This window comes from Balaenoptera borealis (assembly GCF_965194805.1).
Source record: "Balaenoptera borealis genome assembly, chromosome: 11".
Taxonomy (NCBI): domain Eukaryota; kingdom Metazoa; phylum Chordata; class Mammalia; order Artiodactyla; family Balaenopteridae; genus Balaenoptera; species Balaenoptera borealis.
The window spans coordinates 92,453,403-92,470,955 of record NC_138868.1 but is presented as its reverse complement, the minus strand read 5'-3'; the positions used below and the strand labels follow the sequence as shown (position 1 = coordinate 92,470,955).

At 36.4% G+C, this 17,553-nt stretch overlaps 1 protein-coding gene across 2 annotated transcripts in view; it reads left to right on the top strand.

Annotated features, from left to right (window-relative positions):
- Window positions 1–17,553, top strand: part of DDX10 (DEAD-box helicase 10) — a 248,912-nt gene that overhangs the window by 137,214 nt on the left and 94,145 nt on the right. For both annotated transcript variants that reach the window (XM_082343478.1, XM_082343479.1), the window contains exons 14-16: window positions 3,115–3,234; window positions 6,065–6,226; window positions 17,317–17,373. In XM_082343478.1, the coding sequence (XP_082199604.1) occupies window positions 3,115–3,234; window positions 6,065–6,226; window positions 17,317–17,373 (339 nt within the window). The remainder of the gene's footprint in view (window positions 1–3,114; window positions 3,235–6,064; window positions 6,227–17,316; window positions 17,374–17,553) is intronic.

The following is a 17,553-nucleotide window of genomic DNA, read 5'->3' as shown; positions in this document are numbered from 1 at the left end:
CACAAATTAATAAATGAAATTCCAGGAATTCATTAAAAATGCTGGCAAAGAACATATACAGTGCACTGAAAAATAAATGACTTTGCAGAGATGTTCTGCTATGTTTAAAATACAAATGCAAATTAAAACTTCCCTGAGATATTATTTTTTCACCTAGTTGACTGGTAAACATAAAGCCTAATATTATATTGGGTTGGCCAAAAAGTTTGTCTGGGTTTTCCCCTAAGATCTTACAGAACTTTTTGGCCAAACCAATACTTTGTTTGAATAGATAAGGAGAAGCAGTTACTCTCAGATTTTTGATTGGGTTATAAATTTGTATAACTTCTCTGGAAATATCTTTCAAAATTTAAATACACATAGTCTTTGACCAAGTGCTTTAAGTTTTAGAAATGTATCCTAGATAGATAAATACACATGTATATGAAGGTGTAAATACAAGACTGTTCATTGCAGGGAGGGCTCTTTTAGTAACTTGTTGCTCTTCATATGTACCTCAATGTGGGTAGAATGTCTCTGGAAGGGTACAGAAAAAGCTAGTAGCAGTGCTTGCTTCTTGGGGCATAAACTGAGATAGCCGGAGAGGACATAAATGCAGCTTTTTTTTTTTTTTTTTAGAATAATTCTTTATTTTTATTTATTTATTTTTGGCTGTGTTGGGTCTTCGTTTCTGTGCGAGGGCTTTCTCTAGTTGCGGCAAGCGGGGGCCACTCTTCATCGCAGTGCGCGGGTTTCTCCCTATCACGGCCTCTCTTGTTGCGGAGCACAGGCTCCAGACGCGCAGGCTCAGTAGTTGTGGCGCATGGGCCCAGTTGCTCCGCGGCATGTGGGATCTTCCCAGACCAGGGCTCGAACCTGTGTCCCCTGCATTGGCAGGCAGATTCTCAACCACTGCGCCACCAAGGAAGCCCATAAATGCAGCTTTTTAACTGAATATCCTTTACAGAATAAATTAGCATGTGTTACCTGCTAAAATTAATATTCAAAAGAATGACACTGAACTAAAACTTTCTTATAAGCCATATGTGAAATACGCCATCAGTGGACACACAGAAGGTATTTGTTCATCACCAGTGTGTCAGTAATGCAGCAGTGTTTGGGTGTTTGCTACTCCATTCAAACATCTGTCCCTCAAGAGGAAGTTTTCTTTGACTTCCTCTCCTCACCCTAGACTAGCTAGGGCAGGCACCCTATTAAAGATTTATTCATCCTCTGTATTTTGTCTGAGCACTTACTACATCTGTGATTAAATAGTTAATGTTTAATGTTTTTTTCCCCCATTGTTAGAGTTAGGTTCATTGAGGGTCTTTCACTGCTGGGGCAGTATGTACTATGATAACTTGTGTTTTGATAACAGTGCATATTTGAATGAGTGAGGATTAATTCTAGAGTATCAGAGCAAAGCCACAGCCTATTAGGAAATTACAATAAACATGTCTTCTCACCCATGTTGACATTTCTGTTCCTTCTTTCAGTGGCTTCCCTAAACAATTCCCTGAACAAACAATTTAACCTTTTTTTTGTGGGGAGGAGGGGGAGATCACAGATCCCTTTTAGAAACTATGATAATCATAAAACTGCGGAGATGCAAATACCCCCAAATTTTGTTACATAATTTCACTAGTATCATGGATTTCCCTAAAGCTCTTGATGCAGACCCATATCACTCCAAGGTTTCACTCTGCAGGATTGATTCTTCTGACTGACTATTATTTTATTCTGACAATTTTTGGTGTCTTTGCTTTTTTGACCGTTTCTCTTGTTCCTAGGACTGGGCTTTTGTATTTTATTACAGTAAATTTCAAGCATACAGAAAAGTTGAAAAACTGTACTTTGGATACCAAAATATCCATCACTCCTATTCTATAATTAACTTTTTGCCATATCTCCTTTCTCATGTAATTTCCCATCAATCCATTCATTATCCTTTTTTTATTTAATGCATTTCTGAGTAAGTTGTTAACATCATTACCCTTTCTTCCATGTACTTCAGCTTGCCTGGCATCAACTTAAAGTTCAGTATTGTTTACAAGATTCTTCTTTGAGGTAGAAATTTATATACAGTGAAATGCACCAATTTTAAGTGTAACATTTGATGAATTTTGACAAGCGTATACGCCTGTGTAACTCAAACTCCTATTGAGATGTAGACCGTTATCATCACCCCCAGAAAGTTTGCTCCTGTTGCTCCTCAGAATTTTTTTGCTTTATTTAAGTGATAACTTACTCCTGTTTAATTGTTATTTTTACATCATGATGATTCTCTCAGATTTGCACTGTTTGATCAGCATTGTCTCTATCATAAGCTGAGGGTTGGTGACAGAGTATCAGCCAACCCAGGATCCTTAAGAATCAGCCTAGACATAAAACCAAGAAGATCCAGTAGGAGTCAGTAACATAGTCTCCAACCTGGTGGTTGTGTTGGTGGTGTTTGCAGGGTAAAAGAGGGGTAGGAGGAATGACTGGGTGGGAGGAAGTCTTATTAGTGCCCTGTGTTCACAGGGTACACTACAGGGAGAAATTTATTTTGGTTGACAAACTTCCTGTTCAAGAACTCTTACTCGATCTCAGCTTTGAACACAGCTTAGTTATCATAGGATGTTTTCCAGTATTCATATAGTGAATTACTGTAATGGGAGGAAGATTGTTGAGTCACAAACAATGTATTGGAGTCATTTTGCTTTCCAGGGAAACATTTTCCTAGTCTAAAATTTTAAGTGTGTGCTTGGAAGTTAGAGCTATTTTTAAAATGTGCTGTTTTTAGCTGGAAGATAGCTTACTTTATCTTACATGTCCATTTTATCACATTATCATGTAGTTTCTGATGCTTTAACATTATCGGGATAGCACAGTTTTAGTAACAAAAGAAATTTAAGGTTATTTACGTCTCACATTCACATTCAAACTTAAATCCCTTTAGCATTGGGGGGGGTCATTAGTTAATAAGTCTAATAATTTTATTTCTGGACAGCAGTTTTGGTGCTTCTCATTAGCCAAGGAGCAATAAACATGCTCTGTTTTGGAAAGTGTATTGCCAGTGTTAAATTGTTAATATAAAATTGTAAATATAAAATTTACCTAATCATCTGTGTTTTTTTGTGTATTCTCACACAGAAGAAAGAACCTTCTAAATCCAGTGTGGAGAAAAAAGTGACCAAGGTTGCAGAAGCAAAAAAAGTAATGAAGAGAAATTTTAAAGTAAATAAGAAAATAACATTTACTGATGAAGGAGAGGTAAGATTCTGTAAATGCTTCATTTCTGAGGTACATTCCAAGTATTAGAAAGAGTTTGACTCTCCTGCTGACTTGCCATTCTTTAATAAGAAAAATAATGTTTTTCTAAAGCACTTGGGGAATTCCTTTCATTGTTACTGTAGGTAATTGGTCAGCTCTGCATCTGTAGGCAAGAATGACTTTCTGACAATAAGCTGGGTTACTTTCTGGTAATAACAACAGAGTTGGTTTTGAACTTTACAAATCCTGTTTTTATAGATAAGACTTTCATGTCATGGGGTCCATCTGTTAACATGCTCTATGGGAACATGCTCAAGGATAGTAACACAAGTACTGGCCACAGCTTCTTTTGCTTGACTCTGGAAAGCCTCTGCTCTGTGGTTCCTCAATTTTAGATGCCATATTGGCATGTTTTTTACTTACTGGCCTGCTGTGGGAAGGAATTCCCTGCTTTAAAATAACCTCGGACATATAGGTGCCTGGTTTTCATTTCACCATTACCTGATCTCAGTGTAAATACATCCCAGTAGAGTAGGAAAGGGGTTACCACTCACAGATTGCTCATGAAAGATCACTCTATTAGATAATAATATCTTCATTTTTAAAGAGGAAATATATCTAGAATGTCAAGTGACTCACCTAAGGAGTGGTGGCTAGAGTCAGTGGTCATAGCAGGATCTTCTGAATATTGTCTCTGTTTCACTCTCACCAACCTACAGGTTTCCCCATTCATTCTGATATAGCACTCAGCACCCCATGCCCACCATGATCTCATTTCCCTTGCCCTATGTTTATTTTTTCTTCATAGCACTTATTATGAGACTTTACATTCTGTATTTATTTGGTGGTTGTCCATTTCTTCCATTCCAGTGGGATGAGGGAAGGTATTTCTATTTCACTGGGTTGAGAAAAGCTACATGAGGGAAGGTATTTGTTGGCTATGTTTACTACTCTTTCCTCTGCACTTAAAATAGAGCCTAACAAATAGTAAACCCGCAGAAAAAGTCTGTTCTAATACCCCAGTAAAATAACAGAGCTTTTTATACTGACTATAATGTATCACATCAGATAGTTCATCATTATTAATAAAAATGCTTCCTGCATAGTCTGTATTCAGTGGAGTGTGTTTCCTTTTAATTCTGAAGTTAACAAAGATTTGCACATTACTTCGGGGAAGAGGGCTTTGTTTTAGAAGCCCAAATTTGCACTAGTAATATGGAGTAAAATGGTGTATAAACCATACGAAAACTAACAGAATGTAATTCAGCGTGTTGAAGTTGCAGAGGAAGCCTATATAATTGGAAAATACGAATCTTTGTGAAATTACTGAGAAGAGGTCAGCACCTGAGAAACAGGCTAGACCAGAAAATAGTTGTAGTATTACATCGATGCTCACTGTAAAAGATTAGTGCTGTTAGCATAATGAGGTTCCTTACTGTGCTACTAAATTTAACTGTACGTATTCTACCCATTAGCTTCAAGTTGAGTGTAAATCCTTAACTGTAAAATGTTTCAATGTAAACTTATTGCTGATAGGAGCTCTGTGTGGCTGGCAGCCGCTGCACTGAAACTTCTGATCTAAAACTCTGAAAGAAATGCTACCATTTGTTCAGCCCACAGAGGGATGAATTTTTTTCACTCTGATAGAAAAAGGAGTGAAGAGTCAGAGCAGTGGATGCGTTCTTACTGTCACAGCGCATCCCTTTCACTGCTTCCTCAGTGCCGGTGACTGCTAGCATGGCTACTCATGCATTTGTGACCCTTGTTCGTTGCTTCAAGCTGCAACTCTGTCGGAATCTCATCTTGGAGAATGTGGTGGCGACAGGAGTGAGAGGAGGCACTAATACCTGTGATGTGTGTGCCTGCAACTTCCATTTGCCTGCCGTTTAATTAGCAGTCTTCCAGAAACTGTGGCAGCTGCTTAAGTCCTCCTGGCAACCAGTTATTAGGCAAAACAAGAAAATTGTTTTTGTCTAAACTGTCTAGAATTTTACTGTGTTAGGCCCGGAAGATTATTAAGTCAGACAACCCTTATTTTTCAGGTAATGACACTGATGTCCAGAGATTAAGTAATTCATTCAGGATTATGCACTGGGCTAGTGAAAAAGCCAGGACATTCAGACAGGTCTCCTGACTCCCAGATCAGTGCTCTGACTTCTTTGTCACCTTGTTCCTAACATAAAAAGTTTGTGTAAAATTGGGTAGATCTGAGCAGGCTTGTGAAACCCAAACTAACTTTCTCCTTTACGCTTAAGTTAGTTATTTCAGTTTGTATGTGCGGTATCAGCTGATATGTGATTCCTCAGTCAATTTTGAGCATCTCATGTGTGCCAGATAATGTGTTGGGTTCTGAGGACCCATGAATAAGGCATATGGCTGCCCTCAAGGAGATTAGTGATTAATTTACAGGAAAGTAGAACAACCCAGTGTGGTGAGAGAGGTGTTACAGGAGGTACACCAAGGTGCCATGGCAGTGGCGGGGCTGCACTCTGGCCAGCCTGGGTACTGCCCTGTGCGGGTCATTTGGAGCTGAGTTGGTGGAGTACAGCATACTAAGAACACTGAAATGATGTTGAAGCAACTACCTTCTCCTCCAAATTATTTAGTGAAAATTTCCTTTAATCCTGCTCTCATGAGTTATGGCAGCATTACTTTGTCCTGACTGGGAAAGTCTTTTCTGTGACTTGCTCACTTTTATTATAAAGCTTGTTAGAAAGTTTAAGAAATGTAGGTTGTAAGGCAGAAAGTATGTATCATTATGCAAAGGAAAGTGGTGTTCTGTTACTATTCCTTGTCTCCTGCCTCATACTCACCTTTTTCCTCTCTGCAGTTGGTTCAGCAGTGGCCACAAGTGCAGAAGTCTGTCTCCAAGGATACTGAGGAAGAGGACGATGCTGGTGGTATTGACTTAGATAAAGTAAAGGAAAGGCTTCAAGAAGAGGACAAATTTGACAAAGAAGAATATAGGAAGAAAATTAAGGCAAAGCATCGGGTAAGCTTTCCATCTTGAATTAATACTGAGTGAAATTTAATATGTCCTAAATATATGTATATGTTCATTAGATATTCTTTAGTAACCAAGTTACTTTATTGTTTTCTTTAACCTTATTTTTCTGTGGCTACTTTGTTGTTTTCTCTAGTCCTTCTTTTCCCTTCTGCTGGTAGAGTCTTTGTATATTAACTAATTTCTGAGAATGTCACCTAAATCTGCTTTTGGTTGAGGTGACCCAAATTATAGTGATTTTTTTTTTTCAAATAAAGTTTTAATTTGGAGATAACTGTAGTTGCACATGTAGTAGTTAGAAGTAACAGAGAGAGATCCTGTGTGCTCCGTTTCTATAACTTTGTCATTTCAGGAATGTTATATAGATGAAACTGTGTAGTATGTAGCCTTTTAAGATTGGGTTTTTTCACTCAACACTCCATTCTTTCTGTTACTGAGTAGTGTTCCGTGGTGTGGATGAAGCACAGTTTGTTTCACGTTTCACCCATTTGAGCAACATAAGTGTTGTTTCCAGTTTCGACTTAATAGTTAAATTTCTTTCCATAAGCGATTACTTGGTAATAGATATTAGATTAAATTTACTATATTAAGAAAAAAAATAAGGAAACCTTGTGAGAGGGAGTGCTTCCACTTAGGCATATGCCCTATTGGCCTTAAACTTGGCAGTTTTCAATTATCATTGAAACAGAAAGGGTTACTCCATTCTGGTCACTCATGATATTACTGTCCTTTCACACTACTTAAAAGTGGACATTTCACTGGATAAATGAATCAGTTAATGAACTAAAGCAGATTTACATTTTTTAAGAAGTTTCTGCAGCATGCCCTTGAGACAATGAATGATCTCAGGGTAACACAGTATCATATGCAAGAATCACTGCTATAATGTTGGGCTGGCCAAAAAGTTCGTTCCAGTTTTTCCATAAGATGTTACAGAAGAACCAGAACAAACTCTTTGGCCAACCCAATATTAAGTTCTGTACCAAAAAAATTTTAAGCCTTTGGATGTGGACATTATTAACTGTATCCTGAGGAGGGTTCTCATAGTTTTTGACTCCTGTTTGACCTTGTTACTATTTAATAACCCAGTAAACTTTTTTTTTAATAGAGCAGCAATTCTCATTTCTTTAAGATTTGATACAGCTTCCCAGTAGCATTTAATAAATAAGAAAACGTAGATATTGAAGATAGCTTTCAAGGATGGAAACGAATGGTGGGAAAAACGTTCCAGAAATATGGAGAACAAATGAACCTGAAATATACTGGTTACAGTTTTTGGGTATTTATGTTATTGAGAGAACTAAACATCTCCTGTATTGCTGCTTTTAGTACAGTACTTTAAATGGAAATTTGGTGTTAATAATTTGTTACTAAAATTTTTTTTAAGTGTCAGCAGCTTGCCATGTTTCTGCTTATAGTCTTCTTAGAGTATGTATCCAACATAAGAACATTTTACCTTTAAATTGTAGCCAGCAGTAAAAGGAATATGGAGAATTTACATAAAATCAAGCCCCCCCCACCCCGCCACCTGCTTCCCCTTTCTTATCTTCCCTTTCACTCCTTTTCCCAATGTGTGGAAGTTACTACTGTATCCAGGTTGTAGAATATTTTTTCTGAAAAATTTAGGAACTTAATTTCAAATTGACTGTTGTATATTTATTACACAGTGTTTGTGTGCTAGGCTCTGCCTTAGGCAGTGAAGATGGAATATTTAAAATACATGGGTTCCTCTATCCTCAGGAAGATTATTATAGTTAAATCATAGTTAACTATGGGCATTCTGTCACTGCACAGAAGCTTTTTGTGCCCCAATTTTTTTACATTAAAATTTTTGAAATGAATAATCTCTTTACATTTTTCCAAAATCAAGAGGGATAAAAAAGTTAATGTTGAGAAGTCTTGCTTCTGCCCATACCTGTCATTTTTATTCATCCCTCCACCCCAGAGGTAACTTTTTATTAATTATTAATGTATCCTTATAGTTTCTTTATGCAAAGACTAGTAAATAGAAATACATATTCTTGCTTTCTCCCTTTGTCACATGAAAGGTAGTATACTGTAGATTGTTCTATACTATTTCATTTTCACTTATTTTTGAGATTTTATGTAAATCATTTTCTTTCCTTTGTACCATTGTTAAAACATAGCATATGATTTTAAAACTATCACTGTGATTGTCTCACAGCAAGGTTGAACAGAGCAGTTTGGGGCTGACACAATTGTGAGAGAAATCACAAGAGCTTTCCATGCTACTGGTTTTGAACCAGTTCTCTATAACTAAAATAGGTATAAGGTCTTTTTAAAACAAGTCAAAACTTGTTGTTTTATATAAAATAAGTATATACTACACAAGGTGGCCCATGGCATACTTTCTATATTGGAGGTTGAAAATATTATGTAGCCTAAAAAGAACACAAAGAAGTAACCGAAATAGTCTTCTCTCTATTCAACTTTAATGTAAATGCTACCTGGCACAAATATGATTCGTTTCTTGGTATTTTCATCAGTAAAGTTATTATTTAAACACATATAAGTATTTGTGTATTAAATTAGTGAAAATTTCATGTTTGTGAGCACTTAGTATGTTTATTACAATAGCATACATAAGATACAATACAGGTGCTCAAATCAATTATTTACCAAGCTGCAATGGACCGGATTTCTACCTAGAAGGCATATGGAATATCATTTTCAAATGGCAAGTTTTAACATTTGGCATAATGTTTGGTGGAAAGAGTGTTGTGCTATAACAAGTTGGAAAACTTGCATTTGAGTCCTGAGTCTAGCATTACCTAGTCCATTTGGGATCACCAGTCACCAGTTTGGATTGCACTTTCCTATTCTGAAAAATGAGGGAGTGAGAATGGGGGTTAATACCAAGTGATCAGAGAGATCCGCTGGCTCTCTGTGTATAGGTAAGATGTGAGAATAAAATGATCCTTTCCTGTCTGAAAAGTGGAATTTTAATTTGTCGTTTTTCCCTGCTGACCAGTCGGGTTCCGTGCTTGATGATAAGGCTTCCTTCTTGTTCACTTATTTTTCCAATGGTTACTAAAATTTTACCTTAAAAAGTAAATATATTCTTTTTAAAAAAAATTTATTTATTATTTATTTATTATCTATCCTTGGCTGTGTTGGGTCTTCGTTTCTGTGCGAGGGCCCTCCCTAGTTGCGGCAAGCGGAGGCCACTCTTAATCGCGATGCACGGGCCTCTCACCATCGCGGCCTCTCTTGTTGTAGAGCACAGGCTGCAGACGCGCAGGCTCAGCAGTTGTGGCTCACGGGCCCATTTGCTCCGCGGCATGTGGGATCCTCCCAGACCAGGGCTCGAACCCGCGTCCCCTGCATTGGCAGGCAGATTCTCAACCACTGTGCCACCAGGGAAGCCCCAATATATTCTTTTTTTTTTTTTTAATTTATTTTTATTTATTTATGGCTATGTTGGGTCTTCGTTTCTGTGCGAGGGCTTTCTCCAGTTGTGGCAAGTGGGGGCCACTCCTCATCGCAGTGCGCGGGCCTCTCACCATCGCGGCCTCTCTTATTGCGGAGCACAGGCTCCAGATGCGCAGGCTCAGTAATTGTGGCTCACGGGCCCAGCTGCTCTGCGGCATGTGGGATCTTCCGGGACCAGGGCTCGAACCCGTGTCCCCTGCATTGGCAGGTGGATTCTTAACCACTGCGCCACCAGGGGAGTCCCCCAATATATTCTTAATCCTGCACAGTTTATTTTATTTTAATTGCATTAGCTGAACACATTATTGGTTTTAAAATCATATTTTTTTTCTTAACACAAAACTGTGAATGAGGAATGTGCCTGAAAGACTTTTACGTATGAAAAGAAAACTCCATAAAATCTGTAACATAATTCTGTATTTGATACATATTATGACACATATTATATTTTTAAAAATATGTATCAATTTTAGAAGCTTTTTTGAGCTTAAAAATCTTTCAGCATGTTTAAAATAATTGTATTTCATGATTATATTTTTGGTTTAAGAGGATAAGCTAGTTAATATATAAGTTATATATAGGTGAATATATATAATCATTAGTCTTAATGACTCTGTTTGAAAGTAGTTGTTTGTTCTTGCTGTTTAAAATTAACAGCCTCACACCATAGCTTCTAATATGCACTCAGTCTTTGTATTGTAGGTCTCAGCTATTCATTTATTCCCACCTGTTTTTCCTCCATGCTGTAACACCTGTCCTTGACTCATTTTTCATCTACCAAGTTCTGAAATCTGTGTAATTTCTACTCTGACTCAAGTAAATATCTTTGTCCTAAAGATTTAGAAACTGAACTATAGAATTTTAACTAGTTTATAGCCAAAAAAAAAAAAAAAAAAAAAAAAGCAAAAGAAAAAATAAAGGCAGTACAGTTTATGACATCACTGGGAGTGGAACTCAGCTGCCCGCTTGCTGGAACTTAGCCACTCGCTCTGGGGACTTCAGGAGCCCTTGCATAACTGCTTTGGATCACCCAGTCCGTAGCTTTGTTTCTCTTCATGAGTCTTCATTGTAGTCATTAGGCATCATTTTTTTCTGAGACCATTCTGGTCTTTCTCTTTCCCTGGCAATTTATAAGTAACTATACTTAATTAGGCCTGTTACTGTTTTCTTTGCTAAACCTCTTGAAACTATTTATCAGAAGTAAAATTATAGCAAAAGCTATATTTTTACATATAAAACCATTAGTAAATTACTAAGTTGTAAAGGCGAAAGTGCTGCTTTTGCATGGAAACAGTGTGTTTTCTGGTAATTCAGTCAGAACTGTGAAAGATGGGCCATGGATCATATCATTGAAAGGTTTTTACTTAAATGGAATGAAAATCTGCTCTGTGGTGTATGTCATCATTCTTAGCTCTGAAAGATAGCTTGTGTTTAGTGTGATAATATCTGCTGTAACAGCTGAGAGTGGAGAGAAGCAATTCATTATGAGATTCTCTTTCATTTCTTTGAAATTTGCTTTGAGTGCTTTATCCATTTTGGATTGTATATTTAGGTGACATGTTCATAATGTGTCTCTGGACTGTTTGCAAAGTTGCTCTGGGTTCTACTTAACTACTAGCATGAATATTAGAACATTAAGAAAGAATTAAAGGGACTTTTTAGAAAATCTGTTTTGTTTTGTTGTTGTTTACACAGAATTGAGTTGGCATGGAACCCAGGTATCTTAAACATAAATTTATTATGATAGTCAAGAAGGAGGGAAGCTGTAATCAGGCATCTTAGGAATAATAATAACAAGTAGCAGTTAGTTAACTGGGCCCTGCACTAAGCATTTTTTATGTGTCGTATTATATGCTAACAATTAACTTCTGATATAAGTGGGTTAGCCTCATTTTATTAATGATAAAACTAAGACTTATAAGGGTCAAGTAATTTGTCCAAGGCCCCACAGCTTATAAAAGCTTACAAATAGTAGCCCTGGGACTCTTACCAAGGTCTTTGTTTCTCTACACACTGTTTTTAACTATGTAGCTGCTACCTATCTCATACCAATAGCCATTCTCTTACAACAGGATAACTCTGAAGCAATGAATCAAAAGGTAGAGGATGACAGCTGGAGACGAGGATTTTGAAGAAGGAATGACACATAATAGAAATTGTTCATGTTTCCAGAGCAAGGTCATTGGTCTAAAATAAATTTAGAATAAAATAAGCATTGAGGTTAGTAGTTTAGTTTAGGACCACATACTAACATTACCTTTCCCTGAATGTTCATTGCATAGCTATATAGTTACTAGTACCATAATCCATTTTTAAGAAGGTATGGCCATTTAAGCATCTAAGGCATTGTCAGAGACTGGTCTAGCTCATATGAGCTTATGAAGTTTTACTAATGTCAGAAATGTCATCATGGGGAGACATGTATCCCATACTTAATTCTAAAATTCACTTTATGAATAAAGCTTATTTATGGGGGAGGAAAGGAGATTCTCTTCTTGTACAACCGTCCTACTACCTGTCCCCTTCCTACTACCATCACAACCGGATTTATTATAAAAAAGGAACCAGCCTATTACTATAGAACCTTTGCGTACAATTTAGAGATGTCTACCTGGGAGGTTTCTCTTCTTATTCTCATGAGCTTATAGCATCTTGTGATAGTCAGTCCAACATCTGGGTATTTGGGCCTTTTTTCATATCCAGCATCCAAATGAGATAAATACTCAAGATTATATAGGTCTTATCCACTTTGTGGCAAGTTTTTGACCTGTTTATTATCTCTATTTTTATTGTTAAGTTCTTTGTTTTGTGGATTTTTTTTAAAAAAAACACCATATGTTGTTTGAGAGGTGGGGTGGTTGTTAGATTGATGGTCAGTAGCTGGAGAGGTTGAGGAGCAAGGGCAGAGTTTGGTGCTGATGGAATTCAGGGATCTGACAAGATTAGGTCATAGACTACAAAGATGAGGGGAAGCTTGGCTGTGTCTGTTTTGCCCATCCCTATATACCCAGACCCCACCACGGGACCTGGAACATAGCAGCTCAGCAGATGGTTGAAGGAATTGATTAGTGAATCGGTGTTTCTATGTAAATTTGTTTTTCTCCCTGTCTTCATATCCTTACTGCAGTTGTTATACATTTATATATGGAAGCCCAATTTTTTATGTTGTTCAGATGAAACTCTGTAGAACAGGTAACAGATCAGAGAACCTTGTTGTGTTCTTCGTTCCCAGGAGGGATTTAGGCTTACTGGGATTTTGTTCTTGGAGGACAGGGGGTATCTTCAAGGCCAAAAATCCTTGTAATCATTCTTTGACTCACTTCTGTTGAGCCAATTTTCTTCCCTGAAAAAGAGGTTCCTGTAATACTGAAATGAGGATCGATGTCCCCTCCTTCTTTATGTGACAGCTGGGAACTCCATTCCTTACCAAACTGACACAGTTGCCTGAGGCTCATTCAGATAGGTTGTATGCTTCCACCACCTCCTGAAAAATATTGGTTTCCAAATCTACAGATTTCCAAGCACCATGGAATGAAAATGGTTTAAATACATAGTCCTGACATGTTGAAATTCATATTTCTGGAAGCTAAGGACCTGTAGTGTGTGAGAAGCCAAAAGACATATAGTAACGTCTATAAAGAAGTATTTTGTACCTTGAAATGTAATTTTTCTGTTTTCTTTTGAATTTGATTTTTATTATTGAATTTCATGATCTTATACTTAATCATTTGTAGCATGGCAGAACTAAAGATAAAATTGTGCATTCTTTTTGTTGGCATAAAATACCTTTTGGTACCAATCCTAAAAAATGAAATAGGAAAAGAAAGGATTTAAAGCATTTAAACCACCTAAAATTAAGTGTGTGTGGGGGGGTGATTCGGTTACTGAATCTAATAAAATTCAATTGTATTTTTCCCCTAGTCATTGTAATTCAACCTTTTATTTTTATGTCTTGTCATTTATAGCATCTATGATTCACATACTCTTCTTTTAAGAAAAGAACCCTTTTCCTGCCTTAGCAAAAGAAGAAATTGTACTTTCTTCCCTATATCTGTTTCCCAAATTTTTGGATTACCATAATTCTATTTCCTATTCTCCTCTGTTTAAAGACTAATGTTTACTCTTTCCTCTTTTCAGATAGAGTGCTAATATAGCTTTTTAAGATAAGAAAGAGAAGTTTTCTAATTTTCTTTTTGTTTCACCCAATATTGAAAGTTTGTTCTTTTTATTATACTTCATTTTCATGTCCTGGTCATGTTCATTTCATATTTTAAAGGTTTTGAATATCCCTCATCCACCTGAGACTTGTGGCAGAAATCTTAAAAGGAAAAATTATTCTACTTGCATGCACATGTGAACTCTGATAGCCAATTTAAATTTTGAAATTCAAAATATTCTTCATTGACTATCATGAGTCAATAATGGTGTTCAATAGTAGTAGAAATTTGTTAACATTTTTTTTCTGCTCTGATTAAAGTGGCTAGATGAAAAGCCCCAAAAGAGAGATTGCGTTTACTTGTTTAGAGAGAGTTTGTCTGATGTGAACATATCGAGGTTATTCTTTGGAACTTTGAAGTGCCATTTTCAGATGCTCTAGTGTGTTGGGAGAAGGCCAGTTACTGAATAAGTACAACAACAATTTGTGTGACTGTTAAATGTGGTTAATTATGTTTTTTCTGGACAGGAAACAGGCAAAAATTAATTAAATAGTGTACATAAAATGCTATCAGGAAAAAAATGCTCTCAGGATGAAAGACCCATACGGTAACCGACCATTATTAATAATAAAAGGAAATGCAACATTTGGCTGAAACATGTTGTTAAGATAAAAACTATTCATCTAACAAAGCTGCGTAAACTTTCTCATGGAGGAGAGAAGAGGTATAGACGTGTGCTGGAGTTGAGGGAGTTGGGGGTGTTGACTCCATGGACCCAATTTTAGTCTCAGCTCTATCACACTGGCTGTGTGACATAAGGAAGGTTACTTCATCACTCTGATCTTCAATTTTTTCATCTATAAGATGGAAATGATAATACCTCAAAAGTTTTGTTACATAGAATTAAAAATATATGTGAAATGTTTAGCACACTGCTGATTCTTAATAATTCAGTGCTTCTACTGTTAGTAAGAAAATAACAATAGCAATAATGTGCTAATGAACAGATACATATGTATAAAAGTACAGTTTTTTTTTTTAAAGTTTTAATTTATTGATTGATTGATTGCTTGATGGCTATGTTGGGTCTTCGTTTCCGTGCCAGGGCCCTCCCCAGTTGCGGCAAGCGGGGGCCACTCCTCATCGCGGTGCGCGGGCCTCTCACTATTGTGGCCTCTCCTGTTACGGAGCACAGGCTCCAGACGCGCAGGCTCAGCAGCTGCGGCTCACGGGTCCCGTCGCTCCGCGGCATGTGGGATCCTCCCAGACCAGGGCGCGAACCCGCGTCCCCTGCATTAGCAGGCAGACTCTCAACCACTGCGCCACCAGGGAAGCCCCTAAAAGTACAGTTTTATCACTCTCTAGTTATTTGACATTTTATGTAGCTGTAGTTTTAAAATTAGTTTAAGCAGTGCAACACTCAAAAGTCACTGTGATCTTTGTAGACTAACATAAAATACTGTTCTGCTTAATTTTACTTTCCATACATGAAAACTTTGTGTGGAAAATGAAACTAAATTGTGTATGCATGAAAGAGAGAAGAGAGAGGAAATTACAAATACATTCATCCACAAACTAAAGCCAGCTCTCAAACTAAGCATAATTATGGTCAGTGGTTTAAAATTTTTTTTCTTAATATTATTTTGCTACTTTCATTTATTTTGTAGTCTGCTAATACTCATAGAGAATCAGTAATTGGTGCCAACTTTTGTGAAAAATTTGGGTGCAGATGTTTACAAACTGTCATCCATTAACTTTTTCCCCTCCCACAAATGAGGACACACTGAGATTATTTCACTTTAGTGGCCGAACAACTCTCATAAGCTCATTAGAGAACCAATTCATGTATAGTGTCTTAATAACTATTGCATTCATTGGCTGCTTGGTAAAATAATAGTAAGTTTATTTTTTTCTGTTATAAGTCACACCTGTTAAATTCTCCAAATCCTGACTTTTAATTTTTTTTAGAATGTATCCAAAAAAGACACCAGACTTGGCACACGGAGACCCATGTTTGAGATCGGTCTCTCACTTACTAAGCTCTTTGACAATGAAAAGAATGTGTTTGACAACACGTTCTTAGTTTTGATTCCTTCATCTTTCCTTTTCTCCTGACCTTGATCCTGGAACTTCCAAATAATCTTTAGAATGTTTCTCTGTATAATTGCACATTGTTTAAGTTTTACATGCCCTTTTAGTTGTATGTTTTATTTGGAAGTCAAAGTAATCCATTTTCTCCAAAACTAGTGTAGAAAAAGAATAGTAATCACAGAAAAGAATAATTTAACATTATGCATTATTTAGGGGTATGACACATGAACAGTTGCCATTTGAATTTGAATTTTCACTTAGAATTTAGCTTTCCTGCTGTGCAATCTGAAGCTATAAAAACTGAATCTATAAGTTCTCTGGGCTCCCCTCCTCTTTGCATTAATTAGTACTTAACCCCCTTTGAAACTTTTAACATTTATGTTCTCACTATTAAAAAGAAGTCTATAAACCTAGATAGGGTGTATAGTGTGGATTGTAGCAGTTTCTTGCCCTTCTCAAAGCTGTGAGCAATAGACCAGCCTCAGGTCTGTCTCTAGAGTATGTATTAGAATTGGTTCTTCAATCTGGAGAAAGCTATGTATGAAGCATAGTGATAATGATAGATTGTCCAGACTGAAAAAATTGTTAATTCTCATGTTAGTGGATATTTAATGTAAGAGTGAATCATGGTCACAGTTTCATATTACTTCATGAAAGAATTATTTGCTGTTTATTCACTTTTTACATTGATCTAGTAGTTCATTAAATTTAAAATAGTTAGCTATGAATTCTGGATTGAGACTAGCCTCTATATTGTTTTACCACTTTCTTTTTTGGAGAGGAAAGGAGGTGTTTTATTTAAAACAAAAGTTTTTTCAACTTTAGCTTCATTTTGTTGTTTTGAATTTTATTAATATTCATATTTATTTTTCTTATTTTGAAAACATTAGTGCTGTATTTTCTGCCTGTTTTATGATCATTGGAAAACTAATGGGGAAATTATAAAACAATTCAGTAAAATAAGGTGCTTATAAGAATAATCTTCCATTGTTTTTGTTTTGAGAAAAATACTGCCACTTTTCTAAGAACCCCAGGGTTGAGGATTTCATATCCTTTATAAATTCTGCTTTTAGAGGAAAAGGAAAATAATAATTACTGCATTTCTTCCTTTTTATTTTAATAGCCAACACTGTGAACCAGTCATATGTCAGACATTGTGCTAATAAGCATTTATGTTATTTTATATAGTTCTTATACCAACTTTATGAAATGTGTGCTCCTGTTATCTCCATGTTTAGATGAGAAAATGAGAGGTAGCGAATAAGTTGCCCAAAACTGCACAGCTAGTAAATGGTCGAACTGTAATTTGATTACAGATCTGTTTGACACATACTTAATGATTATGAAAACTTACTAATTTTCCCCCTCTTCCTGTAGGAGAAAAGACTGAAAGAAAGGGAAGCCAGAAGAGAAGCCAGTAAGAAACAAGCAAAGGTAAGGGTTTATATTTTAATGAGAAGAATGTTTGTAACATTGAATGGAATTTAAATACTTTTCTTTTCCATATGTAATTTATATTTATTTATACATCATGTCATTTGAATTGGATTTAAGTCCGTGTATGTGTATCACTTGCTTTCTCATATTCATTTGTTTCCTCTGTGGTGCAGGGTG